General features: G+C 39.5%; 1 protein-coding gene across 1 annotated transcript; it reads right to left on the reverse strand.

Moving 5' to 3' along the window:
* Positions 1-603: 603 nt before the first annotated feature.
* wsb1 (WD repeat and SOCS box containing 1) lies at positions 604-22,378 on the reverse strand. Its single transcript, XM_085379772.1, has 9 exons — positions 21,983-22,378; positions 20,525-20,693; positions 13,924-14,207; positions 8,464-8,595; positions 7,176-7,276; positions 5,075-5,247; positions 3,033-3,146; positions 2,230-2,337; positions 604-2,007 (listed from the first exon to the last, which is right to left on the reverse strand). The coding sequence occupies exons 1-9, from the start codon at positions 22,020-22,022 to the stop codon at positions 1,845-1,847; spliced, it is 1,284 nt and encodes a 427-aa protein (XP_085235898.1). The 5' UTR covers positions 22,023-22,378; the 3' UTR covers positions 604-1,844.
* Positions 22,379-23,341: the final 963 nt, after the last annotated feature.

Consider the following 23,341-nt stretch of genomic DNA (forward strand, 5'->3'; position numbering starts at 1 on the left):
AGACTCATGAAAGATTCAGATTCAATATATCATGAAAGTATAGAAAGCTGCAGATGGATGGATTCTTGAAATAATAACCACCAGTACAAAGTGTCAAAAAACACCTTTATTGAAAATTTTAAAAAAAGATCGCAGGAAATTAATACATTCATGTATTTTGGAAATATTTACCACTTTATACTCCATCTGAGGCAGGAATGTATTTCTCTAATCACAATGGTAACAGCTATATGAACATCATGTAATGCCAACCCATAACGATTCTAAATCCCACTCACACAATTAACACTATCAGAAATGATAACAACCCCTACCATTTCCACACTAATGAAAGGACACAACTTTGGCATTAGCACTGTCAGAGAACTTATTTCCACAAATGATTGACACCTGCTCCATCCACCCTCCTACAAAACACCTGGAGCTCCCATCTCTTCTCACAGACAAACTAAAAACAATAAGATGATCAAGAAGTTTCTAAAAACTCAGCATCTGTCCAAGTTCAGTGAGTATGAAGGTCTGACAACCACATGGCCCAGAATGGCAGTTGATTGATTTTAATTACTTTGGATTATTCCAGGTTGCAAAGACTGCTTACTGTAGTTTCTATAAACAGAGTCCATAAGCACAAACAGTCTACATTTGAGCCACACACACACCAAAAAAAAAAAAAAAAAAAAAAAAAAAAAAAAACACAACACACACACACAAAGATGTGCAGCTGTTTTAAGGAGAACAAGAACAAATTAATAAAATACAAATCTTCAACACAAGAAGTAGATATAAAAAGGAGAAAATAAAGGTCACAATTTTGATATGTTTATGGACAAAAGACAGAATCATGTGTTTACACACAAGGTTCTGTCAGATTCTGTATGTTCAAATACAAATAGTTAAGAAGCAGAGGTGCTTTATCTAACACTGGTCTCTGTAACACCCTCAGGCAGGGCACTGAAAAAATTAACCATACTGTAAACATACTAGGGTGGGTGTGAGTACGTTACACCTGCAAGTTTGAGGAAAAATTAGCAGAATATTTGCAGTTTACCCAAACGGCATCTCTTGACTTGGACAGAAATATTAAGAGTCATTCAATTTCTTGCCAAGGGATGACTACCAAGATGGTGGATACCCTATTCATCAGGCTCTAGCTTGATAGCTAGCATCTTTTACTGACAAATGCTGTCCTTTCATCAGAAATAAAAGCTGCTACAAGTTTTTCAGTGAGCGAGTATACCATGGTAGTGTAAATACTGTTTCAGAAAAATTTGAAAAACCTCCAAAGAGACCATGTCTGCATCATTATTTCCTTAGTATTGATAAGATGTAAATAATGGGCCTCAAGACCCTGCATCCCATACCTTTTCCCTTTAGTTCCCGCACCAAAGCAGAAAAGAAAACCTAACATTAAAAGCAAGCCCCACTGCAAAGCCTGTGTTAAATGCAATACCTATTCCAGGTCTGTGGAACTAATGCAGAGCTTAATAATAATGCAGGTGGACAGCTGGAGGCAGATGGAAGAGCAGCCGAAAATTACTGATAACCACACTGATACAGAGGAGGAGACCTGGCAGTATTGACCTAACAGGAATGGGTGATGTGCTGGGCCCTGTACACTCATTTACAAAAGCACTTACAAAAATAAATATGTACAAGATAAGGTAGTGATGGGCTCTGGCGAAGACATGGCCCTGGGCTTTCAGAAAAACAAACTTTTCTTCTTCCTGTCCCGATCTTCTTAGATTGTTCAGAGTTTTATGAAAAGCTGTTCAGAAAAAAAGTGTTTCAATGGTTTTTCAGTATGTTGCCAATACAAATGCAGTCAGATCAGCCAATGCCAAGGATTAAATGACTTTGTAGGTTAGGTAGTCACAGAGGAGTGCAGGAATGGCCAGCGCCTCCACCTGCTGGGTGCTCATCACTCGACGGAGAGCCATTCTGCACATGTGCTGCAGACTGGCAATGCTACGTGGACACTCCCAGAAGTGCACGCTACCATCACGAGTCCTAAAACATAAATCAAAAGGAGAAAAAACAGAAAACTGAGCTAATATTTCAGAGAGCTCTAAATGTAGTAAGGTGCTAAATGTAGTAAGGTGGTGCAAGGAAGCTGAGGGAAAAAATGATGAGGCTTCCTTATCGAAAGTCAGGATGTGCCCAGGTGTAGTTTAACTTCAAATGTGTGTGTGTGTGTTAACAGAGCATCGTCAACATGTTGTGGCATCTTACCCAGCAGCAAGGACACTTCCTTGAGCAGAGAAGGCACAGCAGAGGCCATTAGAGACAGAGGCAATCGCCAGAGGAGCCCTTTCCTCAATGCTCCAGAAGCGAACCAGCCTATGTAGAGAGAAACAAACAAAAATAAATAAATAAATAAATAAAATTGTCACAACCTAAACTGCAAAAATTTTGCTACCACCAGACCAATATCTGACCAGTGACCAAGCCAAATAGTTTCCTGTACTTCTGACTGGTTAACACATTTGTCTTAAACCTTTCAATCTTCCCATTTTTCTCCAACACTCTGAATAATAATGTGGGAACGTTGTGAAGCTTCCTCTCAACACTTTCCCAGCAATTCAGTGCTTGGACAGTTAGCAGTCAGAGTAATTGATAGCCACCTTGTTACAGTCATGTAACCCAGGACAAGCCAAAGAGACCAACAGTAGCTCTGCTTCTGAAACTTCCAAGAAGACATGAGTGTTGAAGAGAGAGCACAAACTGCACCAGACAAGCTTTTCTGCTATGCTCCAGTTGACTGTACAAACATACTCTCGAGAGGCCCAAAGACAAACACATGTGGGTTTGTCATGGCTCACTCTAGTTTTGTGTTCTAAAGTATTGTAAATAGACCACTTGCTTATATGCTGCTGAAACTGGTCTTGCTGATGCATAAAAAAAGATCATTCTCTTGTTTCTCGCCTTCTTTGTCTTTAAATCATTCACCAGACAAAAACAGTGAAAAACAAAACAAACAGATTTTAAGAATAAATAAAAACATACACACATACATTAAATTATATTAATATTACCTGTCATCTGTAACACTGGCAATGTGTCGGCCATCAGGGCAGAAGCTCACAGAGCGAACCCAGCGGTCATTTGCTCCTCCTGCAAAAATGGGTGAAGGAGGGGGGAAGAGGTGGCTGGGAGAAGACAAAAGCAGAAGTTCATAGAGCATCAGTAATAGAGCTTTTTGGATTCAAATTTTAAAACTCGCCGTTTGGAATGAAAAAAGTCATAATTTAAAAATTTTCATTGTACATCACATCGTTATAGCTTTTTATAAAGCATATTTATGGGTTTCATTGTGTTTGAACAGTGGACAGAAGATAGGAAGCTGGGGAAAGAAATCAGTGACTGACATGCAGTAGGTGGCTTCTTTTTGAAATTTTCATTTCAACCATGTGCAGTGGTGCAGTAAACAGTGAAGCGAGACAGCATTCCTTCAAGACCATGGTGCTACATATAACAGACAATCAACCCAGTACTACATATAGTGCAGTGTATATAATTTAAAAAATAAATAAATAAATAAAAAAAATAATAAAAAAAAATCAAAGATTTCCTTATGCAGGCCTCTGCTGCTCACTCCAGAGCATGTCAAAAATAAATGCATTTTTGAGATTCATACGTTTCCTAGTTCATTATTGTAATTTGCTGTGGGACGAGACAACAGAGTGACATTCAGTTGGGCAGACTGAAGCAGGACAGGTTTGCCCACAGGAAGCGGAGATGAGAGTTGTTGAATTAATCACCGACTAAATCAAGGCAGATCAGTCGACTACCAAAATAATTTTTTCTTGCTGTACTACAGATGAAGACGAAATTATTAGTCCTCTTATGAAATTTAAAGTTTGTCAAAATTCTCAAATTTTCCCAATTCCCTTTTCAGCAAGCAAGGACTTTTCAACATATCATTTCTAAACATGCTAGGTTTCTTGAGAAAGCATAAATCATGTTTGCACAAAATAAAAGAATTAAGGATCAAGAAGTTATTGTGATCCCGCAATCACAGGGTGATCTAACAAAGCACTAGAATTTATTTACAAAAATGCAGCCTGTTCCCAGTGAGCCAATTCAGCTAAATGAGAAAAGGCTACAGGAGAATAAATATGCTTTTGATATAATGGATAACTGATAGAAATCCCTTGGCACTGTGCAAAGGGTTCTGAGAATTGAAATCTAGGTGGGGTGCAGGATTTATCCAGAGGAAACGGCATTATTATAACTATTCCACCTGAAATATGTCAGATCACAAGTTATTGTGCTACATGTGCAAATGTACAGATCACATTTTCATAGCACATAGCAACATTCAGGCATTAATATAACACATTTACACATATTCATTGATAGCTGTGTTTTCACAAACATTTCACTTTTATTCGCTACAGAGTCAGGAAAGAGAAGTTGCTTGCTGTTTGTGCACTGCTGAGAAAAAGACAGCTCAGTTTAATTAATTTCTGCTTCTGCACTTGTCAATACTCAGCGTGAGGACTGAATGAAGAGTTTTAGGACAGAACCAAAGTATTGGCACTGGGATCACAACTCAGTCATCCACAGAAAGTCCTAACATACATGTGCCGATCACATCTCCCCCACAAAACTCAAACTGCGCCTCTTTAGTAAACCCAGTCAAAAGGCAGCTTTGGGCTGCAGCAGATGTTAGTAAATATGTCCCTAAAACTTCCTTTTGCTTTAAAAGTGCAGTTGTCATTTAAATAACTTGCATAAAACCTAGTGGTGAATAATCATGTCTCAGTAGATTCAACACAGCGAACACTCGGCATTACATTCTTAAGGAGACTAGTGTAAAGCCGTTCGGATTCTCAGCGCACTCCTCTTCTCTTTTCCCCAAGTCCTTATCTCACATTTCCTTGACCTCAATTAAACCTCAACGTCAAGGAAACGAGTTAGGCAAAGCCAATGGGGGACTTTTGGAACACTTTCTTTAAAGGAGATTTATTTTAGTTTACTTAGGGCTGCCGCTCAAACGAGCAACATTTTGTTTACCAAACAAATGTGTACTAACATAATATTGAATATCTGTGTTGTTTGGATTTCTTCTTACCCCAGTTCCAGGAGGATTGTGGCCTTATGGTGGTCCCAGACAATCACTCGGGTGTCATAAGAGGCGGTAGCTAACAATGCTCCATCTGGCGAAAACTCACAAGACACCACATCATGGTGATGTCCCTCCAACTTTCGGATCAGCGTGAACTTATCCATGTTCCATAGGAACACCTGCAATAAAGAATGACACGTTATAGCCCATGGAATGATTTAGACTGTATGACTATAGATGTGTTATCTTACACTAATTATCACTAGATGCACAAAAATCAACTAGAAATTAAATTAATTAAATTAAAAGGAATTAAATCAGAAAAATAGTTATGCTCAAATTATGCTCAGTGTCACTATAATGCTTTGTAACCTTAAACCAGGCAGAAAAAATAAATAGCAGAGCCTTGCTAACGTGCAGTGCTACACATCACCAACACTATGCCAATAAGAACACTTTCCTACAATGACAATAAAAATAACAAACATTTATATAACTGTAAAGCTTCTACATTAGAATTTACATTCATACATCTTTCATTACATCAGTAAATGAGCTAAATGTACACTATTTTAATAAAAAAAAAGTCTACACAAAAAAGAGAAAATAAAACAAGTAGTAACTTAAGGTAACATAAAGTTACTCCACTGGTTTCCCCTTTCAGAGATTTAGTTCACTGTGTTTACAATAGGCTCGCATCTCCGGCAGAAGCCTACGAAGAGAGACTGCAAGAGAAAAGAATATTTATGGCCAAAGGATCGATACCTCTGGCAGAGTACACATATGCACGCACATGCGATTCGCGCGTGCCCGCACACACAAACAGACACGAACATACAGGCACACACACACACACACGCAAAAAGTGACAATTTGCATAAGCCTTTTTCTTTTAATGTCAGCCATGGTCAGAATGTTTATTAATAATGTCTTTGATTTGTGGCATTTATCACAGGACTGTACGAGTATGAAACTTTTAGGGCCTGCCACTGACTAATTATAGGAAACTATAAATGATGCTGGTCGTTAAAACCTTATTTAATGGTCTATAAAAAATACAGCTTGCAATCTAATACTACTGCTTAATCTTTCTGTATGGGTTCTTTTCTTTTTTTGTCGTCATTTTTCAGTTAAAAGAAACAACATTTTTCACAGCTGAATTCCTGAAATGATGGCAGAAAGGTTGAGGTAAAAAAAAAAGAAAAAAAGAAAGAGCATAAAGTATTGCTGCTCCCTTTTATTTGTTTAGCGATGGCAGTGCATGTGTGTTTGGGTGGGGGGTGGAGCATAGGGCCACCATTTACATGACAGTTTTAAAACTACAATTAATAAAGTAAATAGAGCAACCGCGACAGCAGAAGTAGACAGACACGGAGCAGCACCTACGTACAGAATGACCTTGCAGGTCAGGATGCCAGGCTGCCCCTGGCCAGGCCTTTGGGCATTGCGCACTGTGCGTCCGTGGTTTACACCAGCTGCTCAAAATGTCAGCGCAGCGCTCCTTTCAAAACCAATCACACACTGAGTTTTACCACCACCTGTGACAAGGAGAGCAAGACACACACTGTAGGGACATAAAACCTAACAAAACTATCACCACGTTAAGAGTAATCTAGGTTTGTGATACTATGCATAAGGTTAGCCAAAGCTGGCCAGTCCATGGAATTGCTATTCAGCAACATGTTTGACTTGTAAATGATTTACAATGATTTCGAATTTTTTAAAATGAAAAAAGTATTTTTGGGGCAATTTATGTTTAAGTTAAACATTCCCCAGTATTAAAGAGGTTCTTTTGTTTTGCCTCTCCCACTTCCATGTCCATACTAAAAGATTAACTTCAGCTATATAACATTCATAAAAACAGTTGTCTTCTTCATACTTCATGCATACTTCAGAACAAAATCCCTTTTTCACAGCATACAAAAGCCAAACAGAATCTAGATCCAAGCACTTGACTGTTGACACCGAGCACAGTTTATATTAAAGGTAGACAAAGAGGTTATGGGGTCTAATTGAGGTTTGATTGAGCATAACTGATCACAAGCAACTGCACAAAGATTAGCTAGGACACTCATAAAAATGAGTACAAAGGAACTTGTTTACGCACCGACTTTCCTGCACCAACCGAGCACAGAATGGAAGAGTCAGGGGAGAAGGAGCTGCAGTACACCCAGTTCTGATGGCCCCTCAAAACCTTCACCATATTACCTACAAGAGAAAATGACCGGGCTCATTACTCTGAGTGCAACATTTCTGTCACAACCTATATGCCAGTCTTACATTTTGATCATGTTTATATTGTTTTATTTAATCAATATTTAACCAGGATATTTAGTTTCCCGTGAAGATCGTGATTAGAAATAACTGGTCAATATATTTTTGAACCACTGCCGTGTTAAGAGTTAAGTGTTAGCTGCATATTTGCTAAAATTGCTGCTACTCATCTACTAAAAAGTAAGCAATTGGTCTTTTCACAACACTTATTTACACTGCTCTTTTATTTTGCGATATTACTTAGTTGCATTAACATTTTTAACTGACACAATGTATGGAAGGATTCAGGGTTCTGGTGTTGCATCTAAGGTTCCCATGATCTGCAAATACTCTCAAGGCAGCATGTGGTTAGTGTTTTAAGTGAGATTCATGGTTCAGCATGGGTAGCGTTCTGGGGTTGGGCCTTCAAAGAGCTCCATTGTCAGATAGAGGCAGTTTACAAAGTTTGTGGTACAACTGGTCTATGGGTCACGCTTGCTTGTGCTATTGTTGGTCTGCCAGCAAGCTGCAGAGGAGAGCGAAGTTACAACATACAAATTGCTGATGTGAAACAGAGTGTTAAAAACAATGGAAAGTGCTTACTGCAGCTAGTTTTGCTTTTTGCAATTCTTCCATTCCTAGTGAACTCTGTTATCGCTTTCCTTTCTTATTCTGGCCCACTTGTCAACCAATAACCAGACACAGAGGTCATATGTATCCAGTCATGTGCAGCTAGGATTTTGGAAAACTGCAGGACTTTGTGTGTCAGGATGTCTGCTCTGCTAACTATCTAAACAGCAGTATGATGAATGCAAACAGACGCATTATTTGACATAAATTAATCTTGAAGCAGCATCTGGGTAATAAATGGAACTAAGACTCTTGTGTTTGTCAGGTTGCATTTTCTCAACATTAATAATAATAATAATAATAATAGGGACTTATCACTTCACTTCTTCATTGTGAACTTAGTGTAACTGTAAACACTGTTTGCTTTTCTGGTTTTAAAGACCAGGGGCCTTATATTTCAACTGTGAACAGCATGGTCTCAGTTAAGAAATGAGGCTATTACTTCTTTGCACTGGAACGAAAAGCAAAGAATAAGGTTGGTTTTTAAAGTCAAAAACAGCTCATCCACTTACCATCATCTTTGAGATCCCATACACGAAGGGTCTTATCTCTGGATGCTGACACCAGCATCAGACTGCCATCAGGAGCAAAAGTTAAGTCTCGTACTACATCTGTATGATCCATCAGATTCAGCAACAGTTTTCCTACAGAAAGCAAACCAAAGAAAGTAGATTAAAAGAAATGTCAGTCTTCACAGGCAACAACACAATTTCAGTTCTAAAGCTCCAGCTTTGTTTGTTTCAGGGACGAAAACCACAAGGTTAAAAATGAACGAAAAACTGATTTTAATTGCCAACTGAAAATTAAGAAAAAATACACTTGTGTTGCAGATAATAATGGTACCTGAAAGACAGGCATAATCAAGGACATAAGGTGTTAACTTGAGGAACAACCCTCAACTAGACTTTCTTTTGGAGCATTTAGCCCTAGGGGTTGGGTGGGATGGAGAGACTGCTGATTTCTCACGGTGCCTCCAAAGAGACATTTTTTTTCTTTTTTTCAATTTTTTTTTTTAAAATTAAGAACAAAATCCGACATCTATAATTCCACAGAAGCCACACATTAAATACTTTTAGAAATTTTGTTCGTTCACTGCAAAGCCGAACTATAGAACTGTAGCTCCATCTCCAGCTTTAAATTGGTCACATATTTGTATATCTTCCCAATCTACAAACCAAATACCAAAAAGAAAATATATATTTTTAAAAAGTCTCTAAAGGACTGTTGTTTCACGGCATTTTAAACTCTAAGGTAAAAATCCTATAATAATACAGAGAAATTTTAATTGCAGCATTGATGAAACTGGGATGGGGTTATCACAAGGGACAGGAAAATTAGTGGTACTACAAGGAAACAGCTAGAGAAACATTAAACAAATTAATTAGCTTAATTGGCAACATTGTGTGCCCCAGGGACCATCTGGCTGGTTATCAGAGATCGGTTTTCTGACGGTATGGGGGCACACTAGTGCCTATGGAATTGGCAACTTGCTCATCTGGAACAACCATTAGCCTCCTAGGACCTGGCGTCCACATATGTGGACATCACATTTCGGGTTCATTTTTCTCAGAAACAAAAATCAGGTAAAAAAAAAAAAAAAAAAAAAAAATCTGGTAATTCTTTGTTTGTACATTCATCAGGTCCCAATATAGAATAGAATAGAATTCAACTTTATTGTCATTGCACATGCACAGGTACAGGGCAACGAAATGCAGTTTGCATCCATCCAGAAGTGCTTTAGTGATATAGATATATTACAATATATATTAGCAATAGTATAGATATGTAAGTATATTACAGATATACGCTTCCATCTAGAAAACATCTTTTCCAGGAAAGGCATAGTATACTTCATCAAGGTAACTGTAGAGGCTAAGCCTACGCTTGAAGCCACTGAGGTGGTCGTTAACGGGGGTGACGCGATGTCACTGGTATGCATGAATTAAGTTCACAGTCCAATAAATCCAGCAGTATGTATCTTGTCCTTTTTGGTCTTTATTCTGTATCGACTTAGCATAACAGCGCAACGTTCACAAACTGTTTGCCTTCTTAATGACACACCTGACGCCGATTACGTGCGTCTACCTTAAATACCTTTACATTACATAATCAAAACAGAAAAAGGTGACCTCTAGTGACCACATAAGGTATTAACCCAAGAATGGCTCCTACACCCCGGCCCCTAATTGAAATGGCTATCAGACATGGCAATTCTAATCACAAAGAAAATAAGGAGCCACTAATACAGTCTACTTTAGACCTATACATTCACATAAATAAACATAAGTAACACACTTTTAACCTTGAAATGGGAAAGCATTTGCAAATCACTGAGCCAACTTTTCCACTTTTGCAACATGGTTTGGGGTATTGGTTCATCCCATCCCAGTTTCCTTTTGCAAAGCTCCTGCTGCATTCCTTTGGCAGGCAGCAGGACTGGTGCAAGACACCCCAATGGATCGTAAATGGAACTTGATATTGATAACATTCCACACCTAGTACAGGATTTTTGAGGGATATCCATTTTGAAGTTGAATGTATCAGTTTCCACGCACCACTGCAAGCCCAGAGCTCTTTCTACCGGAAGTTTGTCTCTGTCAAGATTTAATTCTTTCAAGTCTTTAGCCCTTTGCTCCTCAGAGATACTTTGCAACAGGGTGCGATTGTTACTGACCCACTTGGTCAGTGTAAATCCTCCCCTTTGACAGAGTGCTGAAAGATCCTTGACCAAATCGACAGCATCTGAGGTGGAGGCCACACTCTTTAAACAGTCGTCCACATAGAAGTTCTCTTTCAGCGTTTCACATACCTTGTCTAGGAATTCAGTTTTATTGTCCTCAGCCGTTTTTCTCAAAGCGAAACTGGCGCAGCTCGGGGAAGATACTGCACCGAACAGATGAACAGTCATGCGAAACTCAATTATGTCCTTGCTCAGATCTCCATCTGGCCACCATAAAAAACGCAGAAAGTCTCTGTCCTCTTTGGCAACTTTAACTTGATAAAACATTGCCTTTATGTCACCCATAAATGCGACTGGATCCTGTCGAAATCTAAGCAAAACCCCAAGCAATGTGCTTGTGAGATTAGGACCTTGTAAGAGCTGCTTGTTTAATGATGTCCCCTGGAATGATGCCCCACAGTCAAATACAATTCTTATGGATCGTTTTCTGGGATGGTAAACTGCGTGATGAGGAATGTACCACTTCTTTCCATTTTCGCAAGACAGCTGCTGTGAAGGTATTTGCTCTGCATATCCATTACTTATCATCTCGTCCATAAAGTTTTTATATTCTTTATGCAACTGTTCATTCTTGAGAAGTTTTCGTTGTAGACTTTGCAATCTTTGTTTAACTATGGAGAAATTGTTTGGCATCTTTATGTTATCCTTTTTAAAAGGTAACTTCAAACAGTAGTGTCCATCTTCCATTGTTGCAGATTTTTCCATGATCTTCATGAACTTAAGGTCCTCCCTTGACAAACCCTTTTCCTCTGTAACCCTTTCATTAAAGTCATAGTTATATTGACTTTTCAACATCTCCTCCAGCTTACAAACAGATATCCTATTTACAACTGTTGGTGGGTGCTCGCTGTCCAAGTTGCTTTTACCATCTTCCATGGGCCCATTTATGACCCAACCCAATGCTGTTCTTATAGCATATGGGCCATTCCCCTGGCTATGAATGACCTCCCATGGTTCCAATAACTTGGGAGTGTTGCATCCAATCAACAGGTCCACATTAGCCGTTATGTGGGGAATTTTAACCTTTGACAGATATGGCCACCTGATCAGATCTTCCTCCTTTACAAAGTTATCCGTGGTGACAGGCATCCTTTCCTGTGTTAGGATTTCTGGAAGTTCATAGAAGGCATTGCTGCCTAAACCAGAAACTTCAAGACCAGTAAGTGAGTGGGCAGAGACGACCTTTTCTTGACCCATTGTTTGTAACAGGAAGTGAGTTCTTTTGCCCACAAGATTTAGCTTTTGCATGAGGTGTTCTGAACAGAAGCTAGCTGAACTGCCAGGATCTAAAAAAGCATGTCTGTATGACATGACTACCTTTAACAGACTTTATTTGAACTGGCAGAATGGAAAGCAAACCGCTTTCTCTTCCGGCCCCTGTATGACCACAAGTTTTTACATTCTTTGAAGAGGAGGGCTCTCCATAGCATTCAGGACTTACACCATCGTTATCAATATGGAGGACAGTGGGATGACCTTTACCACACGTTCTACATATCAAACGCTTAGCACAGTCCTTGCTTGTGTGCCCAGCACCTAAGCAACCAAAACACAGCCCTTTCTCCTTTAGAAAAAGCATTTTGTCTCTGTGCTTCTTCCGCTGAAACTGTTGACACTCCTCCAGTGTGTGTCGTTGAGTACAGCAGACACAAGATGGCTTTACTGTAAAGTCATGGCTTGTTGTAGTAATCAGCCTTTCCGTGCTGTAGGTTTTATTCATGTTCATGGGTGTGGCTGTAGCAGCAAAGCTGTTCCCTTTAATTTGTTTGCTTGGTTGTGACTTCAGTCTGTTGTCAACCTTTGAGACAGGGATTGTTGACGTTACATTCTGAATGTCCCCAAACAAAGGATCTGAAAGAATTTTCACCTGCTTTTCAATAAATGCAACCAAATCTTCAAACCGAGCTCTGTGTTTAGAGGTTTCCAATATATCATATGCGAAAGCTCTCCATTTCTCTCTCATTTTATATGGCAACTTGCACAAAATGATTTTCATGTTCACTGGCATGTCCAGTTCCTGCATATGTTGCAATGTTTCCATGACATTACAACTCCCACGTAAGAAAAGAGAATATGCTTGCAATGATTTCACATCTTCATTTTTAATTGCAGGCCAAGATAACGCCTTGTCAATGTAAGCAGTTGCAATTTTATATTCATTTCCGAAGTGTTCTTTGAGCAGTTGCTTTGCTTGTATATAGCCTTGTCCTGCAGCCATATGTTGACAACTGCGTACCAGCTCTCTCGGCTGTCCTGTTGTAAACTGCTCCAAATAATACAAGCAGTCCCTCTTATTGGCCTTTTCTTCCACTCCTTGTTCAAACGCATTAATGAAAGATGTACTGAAGAGGATCACCATCGAATACAGGTATTTTCCTGGATGGTAATGACGATGCACGCTGATGCTGAACAAGGGTTGCAGTTATTTCATTTTGTCTTTGTAAAATGGTACAAATGTCCTCCGACCGTCCTTCTGCCGCTGTAGGAATTGACCTGGGCGATGGAGGATCCACATTGTGAAATTGCATTGTGATGACCGTTTGAGCTTGTGGCTCACTTTCAATTTCCGTTCCTGGCAGGATCATTGCAGATATGTTGCTTTCAGTCTGTACTATTTGCACTGCAGGTTTATCTTCATTGACTGGTGTACTAGGCTTGACTGTGGCTGAAGCAGCTGTTTTCTTGATTTCCCTTTCATAATATGAATTCATAGCATTGGACGATATGTTAAAGCTATTAAAACAGCATGGGTTTGTAAGGAGAAGAGACCAAGTGCTGAACTGGCCTGCCTGGAGTCCAGATCTTTGGCTATCTAAAAACTAATCATGCATATCAAGAAATAAAAAAAATAAGTCAAAGATGCAGGAATATTGAGTGGAGAGAATCCTGTATTAGACAAAAATGAGACAACAATCCTCTCCCAAAAGTCCACCAACTGGTCGCCTCAGTTTCCAGATGTTTATGAGCTGTCAAAAGAAGGGACTTGTACAGTTGTAACCATGACCTGACTTTTTTTAATGTGTTGCTGCCATTAAATTCAAAATGACAACATTTTGTTTTCTTCAAATGGCACGGTCTCTCAGTTTACACCTTTGATATATTTCCTATGGAAAATAAAATGTTCAACATTTGCAGAGTTGGGTTTATATTTCATAGATTCAAGTATCTAACATGATTATCAACTGGTGAAGCTGAAGAGAGCTACTTCTAATTAATGATGATGTGTTCTCACCAGTGTAAACATCCCAAATCTTGATGCGACCATTGTTGAGGCCTGTTGCCAGGAGCAACTGATCCTGTCCAAACTTGAAGCGATGCCACTCAATGTTGACACAGCGGCTGTGCTTTTCTGGTACTGAGGAACCAAAGGCCAATCCCCAGACAATATCACCACAATCTATGGTGTGTTCTGGTGGCTGGCCTGCTGCTGGGACTACTTGACCACCATTGCTGCTCTGACGAGACAAATGCCGAGGGCTCAAGGCATTGGTATCCTCTTCTCCATGGTCCACTGAACTACAGCCAAAAAAAAAAAAAAAAAAAAAAAAAAAAAAAAAAAAGAGTGGAGAAAGAAGGATGTCAATTATGGAACATGGTCAAAGAAAGGAAAGGTAAAAAGCTAATACAAGTCTAAAACATGTAGCCTAACTTTGGTAGATGTTTCCAGTACAGCTGCAGTGATTCAGACTAACTCTAATAACTTGATTATGAGAAACCATTGATGCAAATTCCTTGCTATGATGTTTTATTTAAATCCATACAACAGTCAGTAGTGACCATGTGTCCATGAGCACAGTGTGACGTATCACATGTGTAGCAGTCATGATTTGATGGTGGGATGGAGGCAATTGCTCTTGGGTATACATGAGGCCCAGTTTTTAAAGGAAAGATTGACTGCAGCAATCTACTGCAGATGTCAAGAGATCTTAGTTTCCTTAACAAAAACAGGTGACACACTCCCTTTTTGTATAGTTCATCTATAAGCAGGGACCAGTCCAGTTTGTTTATCTCGGTGTAAAACCATCCCAAAAATTTACACAGGGTAAAAAAGGAGGCCTGAATTTCCTTGGCTTGGCTCAACTGATGGAGCTGGTTGTCCTGGAGTAGTTGGTGGTGGAGCTTCCGGTAGGCACCACCCAGTGTGTCTGCTGCCACCGGCCCACCAGATTGGACACAGCGGTAGCCCTGGCAGGGGCCATCTAGTGGCCCGGCAAATGTGAGTCGCTGGGGCTGCTACATCCGTTGCCACGGCGGCTGGTGGAAGCAGAGCAACAGCCACTTTCTCCAACTAACCTAGGCTGTATCCCAATTCAGGGTCTGCAGCCTCAAAGGCCGCATTTTAAGGCCGATTACGTCACAGCAACGCGACGAAGGCTGCCCCAATTCAAAGGCTGCTCGAAATGCAGCCTCAAATGAGTCCTTTATTTCCCTGAATTTTGAGGATGTGGCGGTGTAGACTTCGTGGCCCAACATATCCCAGAATGCATAGCGCGGCAGTGTGTGTGGATAATTTTGCTGGAAAAAAACGGCGGAAGAGGGGCGCCCAAAGAGTAAACTTTTAAAAGTAAGTACTGAATATTATGTCACTTATTTATGTGCAAATGTTTAATAACGAAGAACAAAACATTACTGTTGGCCACATGTCGGCAAAGTTATGTGACATTAGTGATGTTTGTACTAACTTGGTTTTAAAGCCTTTACTTTAAAATATACGCCGTTCAATAGTCGACCTTAATCTTATAGAGAATGTGATGATTTTATGGATAATTAAAGTCAGTCATACATCCACAAACACAACAGTTTTGCAGTCCTGAATATCACAGCACAAGCAGGATTCACTGCACTGTTAATGTTAGCTATGTTATATTGCTGCCTCTGTTCGGTGGTGTTGAGCCAAACGGACTTTAACGTGTGTTTGAACGACCTGACGGTTCACTCGTTAAGCTGAAAGAAAGATGCTTCAATCACAGCAGTCACACATGTGTCCACTGTACCATCTGGGAACTCTTCTTGTTTAGCACTCGTAATAACACAAACACTAAATCCTCCTTCACTCCTCGCATTCCACCAGTGTGTGAATACGAGAGTGAATGAATAGTGGCATTGTAAAGCGCTTTGGGTGCCTTGAAAAGCACTATATAAATCCAATCCAATCTATTATTATTATTATTATTATTATTATATTCTGAGGTAAGTTGATCTATAGTGTTACATCATATTCTATAAGGATGTTATGTGTTTGTAGACTTTCTGCCCAGTTTGACCCATTTAGCAGAAGTCAGCCTGTTTAAGGCTCTGATATCTGTTCTGTATGACTTACAGCAGTTATGACATGGTCTGATTTTCTCACCCAATAAACAAATATTTAATATATCAGTCTACTCTTCATTTAATCAGAAACAGTTATCACAGCTCGTACATTTGCTTTTTCCACATATATGTAAGCATTGAGCAAAATGTAATAATGCCAACATACTGAAAGAACAATATTTGTCTCATATATGATACATCTATATATACACTGTCAAAGATACTTGTCTTTGAGTGAAGATTTAAGGTGATAGGACATAAATAACTGCAACTTGAATCTTTACTGAAGCTCAGTATTTGACACAGAGTTCAACCCTCCGACTCCCTCCCCCGACCCAAGAGAGACTTACTGCATACTGGCAAGGTGCCAAAGGGTTATACAACAGGCTATGGTTCATAAATATCCTATGGTACCAGTGGAAATTTTATATATGGGCAAAACTTAGAGGCTAAATGATACGGGCAGCATGCACCTATTGAATATGAGAATGAACTGGCATGGTTTCAGTATGCTAATAGGGCAGTGTGTAGGGGTGTGTTCTCAGCTGGTAGGGACACAGGTCTGTGCTGAGCTCAGCGGTGACATGAGATCGTTCGAAATGGACTCTGGGGGGAGGAGGAAATGGCAGGGCTTTCATGGGAGACCCTGCCAGCTCCAGCAATTAGCTCCAATGAAGGTGGAGCTGGTGAACCAGCTGGCCGTTCCAAAAGCACCTTTGCAGTGCCACAGCACACTTGTCTTGCAAAGAGTGTAGTACATGCACAGTTTCAGGTCATCTCTTGAGTTGGGATGCCGAAAGAGATACCAACTGACCAGGGCACATTGTTTATGTCTAGGACACCTAAAGAGGTGTACGAATTACTGGCCATTAAATCTGTTCAGACCGGTGTCTACCACCTTCAGACAGACGGGTTGGTGGAGCAGCTGAATAAGCCTTTGAAATCCATGATTCGTAAGATCATATAAGAGGATGAATGCAATTGGAACCACTGGCTGGACCCTATGTTGTTTACACTGCCAGAGTTCCCTAGGACTCCATGGGATTGTCTCTCTTTGAATTTCTGCTCAGCAGGAAGCCACATGGGGTGTTGGACCTAAATAAAGAAAGCTGTGAGGAAGGGCCAAACCCTGCTAAGAATGAAATTCAGTACATTCTGGACTTGAGAGCAAACCAATACACACTGGGTAGGTTATCTGAGAAAATGTGCTCTAGGCTCAAGAACATCAGCAGCGCCTGTAGAATAGAGAGGCTAGTCTCAGACAATTTTCAACCGGAGAAAGCTCTTGTATTACACACTTCTTTTAGCTCAAAGTTACTCGCCACGTGTCGAGGATCCTACATGGTCACACCCTATATGATAAAACCCAACAAAAATAAAGTTTGTGTAAAGATCAGAGCTACCAGACCAGTTGAAGCGCATGTTCCAGAATCTATAGATTACAAGTACAATCTATACTTTACTCAATACACATCAGCTGAGTGGTTTCAAATATTTTCAAAACAAATAGCAAACCGACTCAATTTGGCAAAAAATCAAAAATCATGAGGTTATGCATTTCTTCAGGGTGACTTAGATGTTCTGTAAAACAGTTTAAACTTGTACATAGTCTTCATTGATCTAATGACAAGTTATCAAAAGTTCAAAGAGATCCTACATGTAACCAATGCAGTCACACTACTGCATCCTTGTCATTTCCAAAACTAGATAGAATTTTTGGAATTCCATTTTGAGACCCTAACCTGTCTTTCACTGCATCATTAATAGCAGAGTAATAGAACTTGTGAGGTATCTTGAAAAGCATTTACAAATAAAATGTATTACTATTAATTTAAACTCCACAATTCTGTAAAACATGTCACATATTTATTAACTCCAATTCAAAATGTGATGTGGAACAAAATTCCTCTTTGCCTGTATGCACAAACTGCACACAACACTCTGTTGGAAAGCAGAAAATAGAATGTCATTAAAGACTTCTTAGGAATCTATTTTGTTAATATAATATTTATAATATTGATTCTCTCATTAAATAAAGAATTTTTTTGTTACTGCATAATTTCATATTAAAGTGGTATATCTGGTAAAATGGCACCAAGTGGATGCAGGACTTATTTCTGTTTTGTTTTTTTTGTTTTTTTTTATTGTTCTGTTTGACTGTTTGAGTGTCTGAAGAGCAAAAGCATGAGACTGGAAATATTACACTGATTAATTTAATTAACAAGTACCCAAAATTAACAGTCCCATTAATAACTGCATTTTGAAAGCCATGTGGTCAAGGGTGGAAATGGAAAATGTTCCTGGAGAAAATTTTGCATCTGCCACAAAAATGCAACACCACATTGAGTTTTGCTCTTTCTTCTAATAAAGGCATTTAGAGCAGACTAGCAGCAACCCACGCTGCCCACGACAGGTCAGGAGTGTAAACTGAACATAGTTTTTTCTGTTCAAATTTAAACCCACCACGAAGGCTTGTGCATTCTTCCAATTTACAAGCCCATCCATAAATTTACCCCCATTTGGCCAGTGGCAGGAGCTAATTTCCACCCATGCATGTGGTATGTAATTCAACCTACTGAAGACAGAAAGAAATATGAATTTTACCAAAAGACAGTTTTCACTGTGTACCATCTCTGCAGAAATGTGACTAAAAGCCTGAAACACTGGAATCTGCTCTGTAAAAAGGAAAACATGATACATTATTGTATGCATCTTGCATTTGAAGTCTCCTCTTCACTGCCTCTGAAGTGCCATTAAGTTTAGTTCAGCTCAGCTGTTTTAATAAAACACCAATATTGCTGTAGAGCAGGACTATGTGGGGCTTGGCTCTAAAGACTGCATGAAAAAAATTACATAACAGAGCCAAAGTTTTGGCACCATGCTTGCAGTTTTGAGCCATCCACTACTGCCAATAGTGTCACACTCGCTCTGACAACATTTCAACATCATTCTTAATAAATAAACAATTCTAGCAGTAACTAACTTATATGTATCTAACACAAAACAAGTTGTTCTTCTCTGCTTTAAAATGTAATTATGTTTGAAGTAAAATGCCTGCCACATTTGCGCATTTTATTATTTGATGGTACAGACCAACTCTAAATGCCAATGCACTGCAATCTGTCTTCATGTATACATTTGCCAGCAATTATTTGCAAACATTTGCCAATCTGTCCAAGATTGTCTGCAGTCTGTACAAGTCCAACTAAGATTAGCTGGCAACGGGTTGCCTCTCATCAAGCAACCTGTACAATTACCTCTCAATTGAAATTGCAAGTAGTTGCACAGTAATTCAGTGTGCAGCACCCTCAACCTCTGGGTGACTGCCTACTTACAATCAGTTCCAGATAGAAAATCAAGTGTTATCACACCATTGTCACACAGAGGCTGCTGTCCTTCTTTTCCTTTAATGTCACTGGGGCCCAACCAGCCACAGCCCTGATGGCCAGGAACAACAGGCACTTCTTTCTAAAGATAACTTCAACATGTGGCTCAGAGTCACAAGACCCTGGTAAGCGGAAAAACACACCATTAAGCAGAGAGTGAGCTGGTAATTCAAACCACGTGTTCTTGGCACTGACAAATGCATCTGATCTTTTAGCTTGAGGTTGGCAGAGACTGATTCAGAAGACAATTAAACAGCTAGAAAGCATGCAGAGTTTTACGTGTATGTAATCATGTAAAACTCATTCTGCTCTCCATCCTGCAACACAGAACAGCAGCTCATGCACCAATGTAATACTAATGACCAAATTCAGCTGGCTGTTAATCTCAAGAATTTGCACATTTCCACAACACCAGCCATTTGTTACCTAAAAGCAGTTTTCAACATGGAGGAGGAGCAGCTGTAACTGTGAGCCCCTCCTGCATGGCTGAGCTCCTCACCCTATCTCTAAAAGAGATGCCAGCCACCCTTCGGATAAAGCTCATTTCCATCACTTGTATACGCAATGTACAACGGACAGTACAGCGTCCGCATCACGTAGCCGAAGCCGCAATCTGTCTGTTGATCTATCCCTCCCCTCTCGAATAAGACCATGAGATACTTGAACTCCTCCACTTGGGGCAGCAACTTATCCCTGACCCAGAGTGGGCAATCCACTCTTTTCTGGCTGAGGACCATGGCCTCAGACTTGGAGGTGCCGATTCTCATTCCTGCTGCTTCTGTATGAATGTCAAAATTAAATCATGCACCCCCCAAAAGCAGCCCCAGCAATGGTAAATGCTCTGTTGTATGAGATAGCACAAAAATTTAATTGTAATCCAATCAAAAAATAATTAAATTAATTATCCTAAAAGCCTCAGTGTCTCATTTTTTTTTCCATAAATTTGAAGATTTTTATAATTAGTTGGGGGTTTATCTAAGAAGCAAAACAACAACACAGAAAACATGTACTCTATTACTATAAAAAACAGGCAAACATACTACCAAGGTAGTTATGATAGTGATATAAAAAGTGCTTGGTGCTTTAAGAAAATAAAGAGAAAAAGACATGAAGGGAAACAAACCAAAAGAAACTTACAAGCTGTTCAGGCATTTTGTCCAAGGGATAAGCCTGACAATGCGATGCCCCTGAGACCAAGCAAAGTAGGAACCATTGGGTGCAAAGGCCACTGTCCAAGCTTCACGCCCAGACTTCTGGTCAAAGGGAGCAACAGGCACCAGGAGTTCGCCAATGAACTTTGCCTTACCTGGAAAAAGCAATAACATAACTTTTTTTCAGCTACATTCTGTAACAAACTGAATGTGCGTCATTTTTCAGCCCAAATAATGCACATGAAACTAACTTCTTTATCTGGCACAGACACAGTTTGTTCACTGGTGCAGATACCTGATTGGCTAATGTGCAAACCATACCATTGTACAACGGGGGAGGGGGGGGAGACATAGTTATATTCTCTCAGCTATAATGGGCTATACGCTGATATATGAACTGTCTACAATTAACCTCTGCAGATCCACTATTAACTTTTTACGTTTGGAAATTTACTTTTTTCAAGTCCATTTCTACAGGATATCAAAGTCTACGTCGCAAAGTAACCTTTGGTTAACTTACGTCTTAAATTCCGGATACACAACATACTGGCAGTTTCATAACTGCATTCTTCACATAGCGCACAAAATGGAATCGTTGTGCTTTGTGTTCAGGTGTGTATATATATCGGGGTTACTTGGTAAGACCAGTATATAAGTTAATGTCAACACATTTTTGCAACAAGTAAAATAACAGCAACAATAAAACAAATACTGCATTGTTTACATGCGTGAGTAGATAAATATAACTCCGACAACGTCTATACAGTTATGAAGGTTGTCTTTTTGTGTGCAAGAATGTGTGAAGGTACGTGCATTAAGTAAACCACTAAAGGCCTACATGGGGCTGACGTTTATCAATTCTGATTTTAGGATTAAATAAGACGTTTAGTACCTAACTACGGTTATAGCTAATAAATAAGCAATAAATAAAAGTAATACAGTTAACATGCTAAAGCTACGAGCTCGGTTTATTAGCCATGCAACGTTGGCGTGCAAGCACGCACGTACATCCCTGGGCGGCTATGGTTCTCGCTGTTGTAGGAAGAATGGCTCTCGGCCACTGTTTGTATCAGCAAACCAGCAACAGGGAAACGCTGCACTAACGTATAAAATGGTTTTTATCGTGGATATGCATCAAAATAACAAACCGCACTGAGCTAATATAACAGCAGGGATACATACGTATATAAACCCAAGAAACACTGACAAATAAACGACATCTCTTAACTTAATTAAACTTTGCTTTACCGGTTTAAGCTAAGTAGCCACTAATTCGACATCTTATTTAGTAACAATGTTTTGAAAGTCCACATAGTCTGGTGGAAACAAAGAAAGTTTTACAGTTTGGCATTAGATAAAAAGCACTAAGACTAAAATACCAGGACATCGTTCAGCGTTCTCACCTGCATTCACAAAAACAATACATGTAAAATGTTTTACTTACCTAAATCATTTTCGTTCACAGAGTCTGGGAAGCTTGCCATCTAAATAAGGGCACAGACCTAAGAAAAAGTCGGACACGCACTATGAAACAAAGATGTTTGACAGAAATCTGGGTGCGGATTTATACAGCGAATTTTTCGTTAAAAACGTATGCTAAATTCGGTTAAATCCCTCCGCCAAGCTTCACGTCTGGGGTGGAAAATACAATCTTCGTTTGGCGCGTCTTTTTACTTGAGTACTTCGGCAGTAGACGTTATCTTTGAATCTATAATTATATTGGTAGTGTTTTAACACGTCGCGTTAAAAACTATATGACTCGCTACGCTTTAGATTTCTTACGATCCGTAAAAATACAATGGCTGCCAACTGAACGGTACAAAGGCTGAATAACACCGTGGGAGGGGTTTAATTCTACGTCAGCACAGTTGCCATGGCAATTTAGCCCCCCCTACACCCCCCCCCCCCCCTTTTTGTCTGACGTGTCCTGCGCATCCAGTCATTTGACGTTGTCGGCAACTAACAAAATGGCGCATCCGTAACCATCTGATGGAACACTTTTTTCATGTTTATGTCACAATTGACGCCACTCACAGACAGCTACTCAGTTTACCAGTATATCTTTAAAAATTACAATATTGTTTTCAATTCATTTTATTTATTTAGCACCAATTCCCAACAACAGTTGCCTCAAGAAAAATATCTTACAACAATACAGAGAAAATTGTCCCGATTATCGATTATCCCCTATTAGCAAGTGCTTGGTGGCAGTGGGAAGGAAATACTCCCTTTTAATAGGAATAAACTTCAGTCAGAAACTGTAATTGAAGATATATGTGACCACAGAGTGTCATCATGGTGTTTACCAATTTTAGAACTGAGTAACTGAGCAAGAAGGGCCATATCAAGACGGTGACCAAGAACATAACAAAACTTCTGCAAGGACAGAAAAACCTGCCACAAGAGGAGCCATCTCATCAGCTACAGCCTGTTTGAAGCTAATCCAAATGTTTTTAAAACTAAAAGAGTAAGAGAAAAAAATATTTTAAGATATGAGATCAAATGTTCATGTTTTTGAGCTGAATTACAGGTACTCCATTGAACTCCATGGCAATCCTTCACATTGTGGTGGCAACATTATGTTTTGAAGCTGGTTCTGACCATCAGTGATGTGGTGAGTGGCCAGAATGACGGAAAGATGAATGCTACAAACAATCCTCTGAGAAACTGGTTAGACTTGAAAATGGGGTATTAGTTCGTCTTTCAGGATAGCGATGACCTAAAGTATACTGGCAACACAAAATGTTACTTTATAGAAAAAAAATCTTTATTGGTTGTGTTAATGTATTCACAAATACAGTTT

Source organism: Rhamphochromis longiceps, linkage group LG14, assembly GCF_057381845.1.
Source record: "Rhamphochromis longiceps isolate RC_006_pf linkage group LG14, R_longiceps_female_GT1.1, whole genome shotgun sequence".
Taxonomy (NCBI): domain Eukaryota; kingdom Metazoa; phylum Chordata; class Actinopteri; order Cichliformes; family Cichlidae; genus Rhamphochromis; species Rhamphochromis longiceps.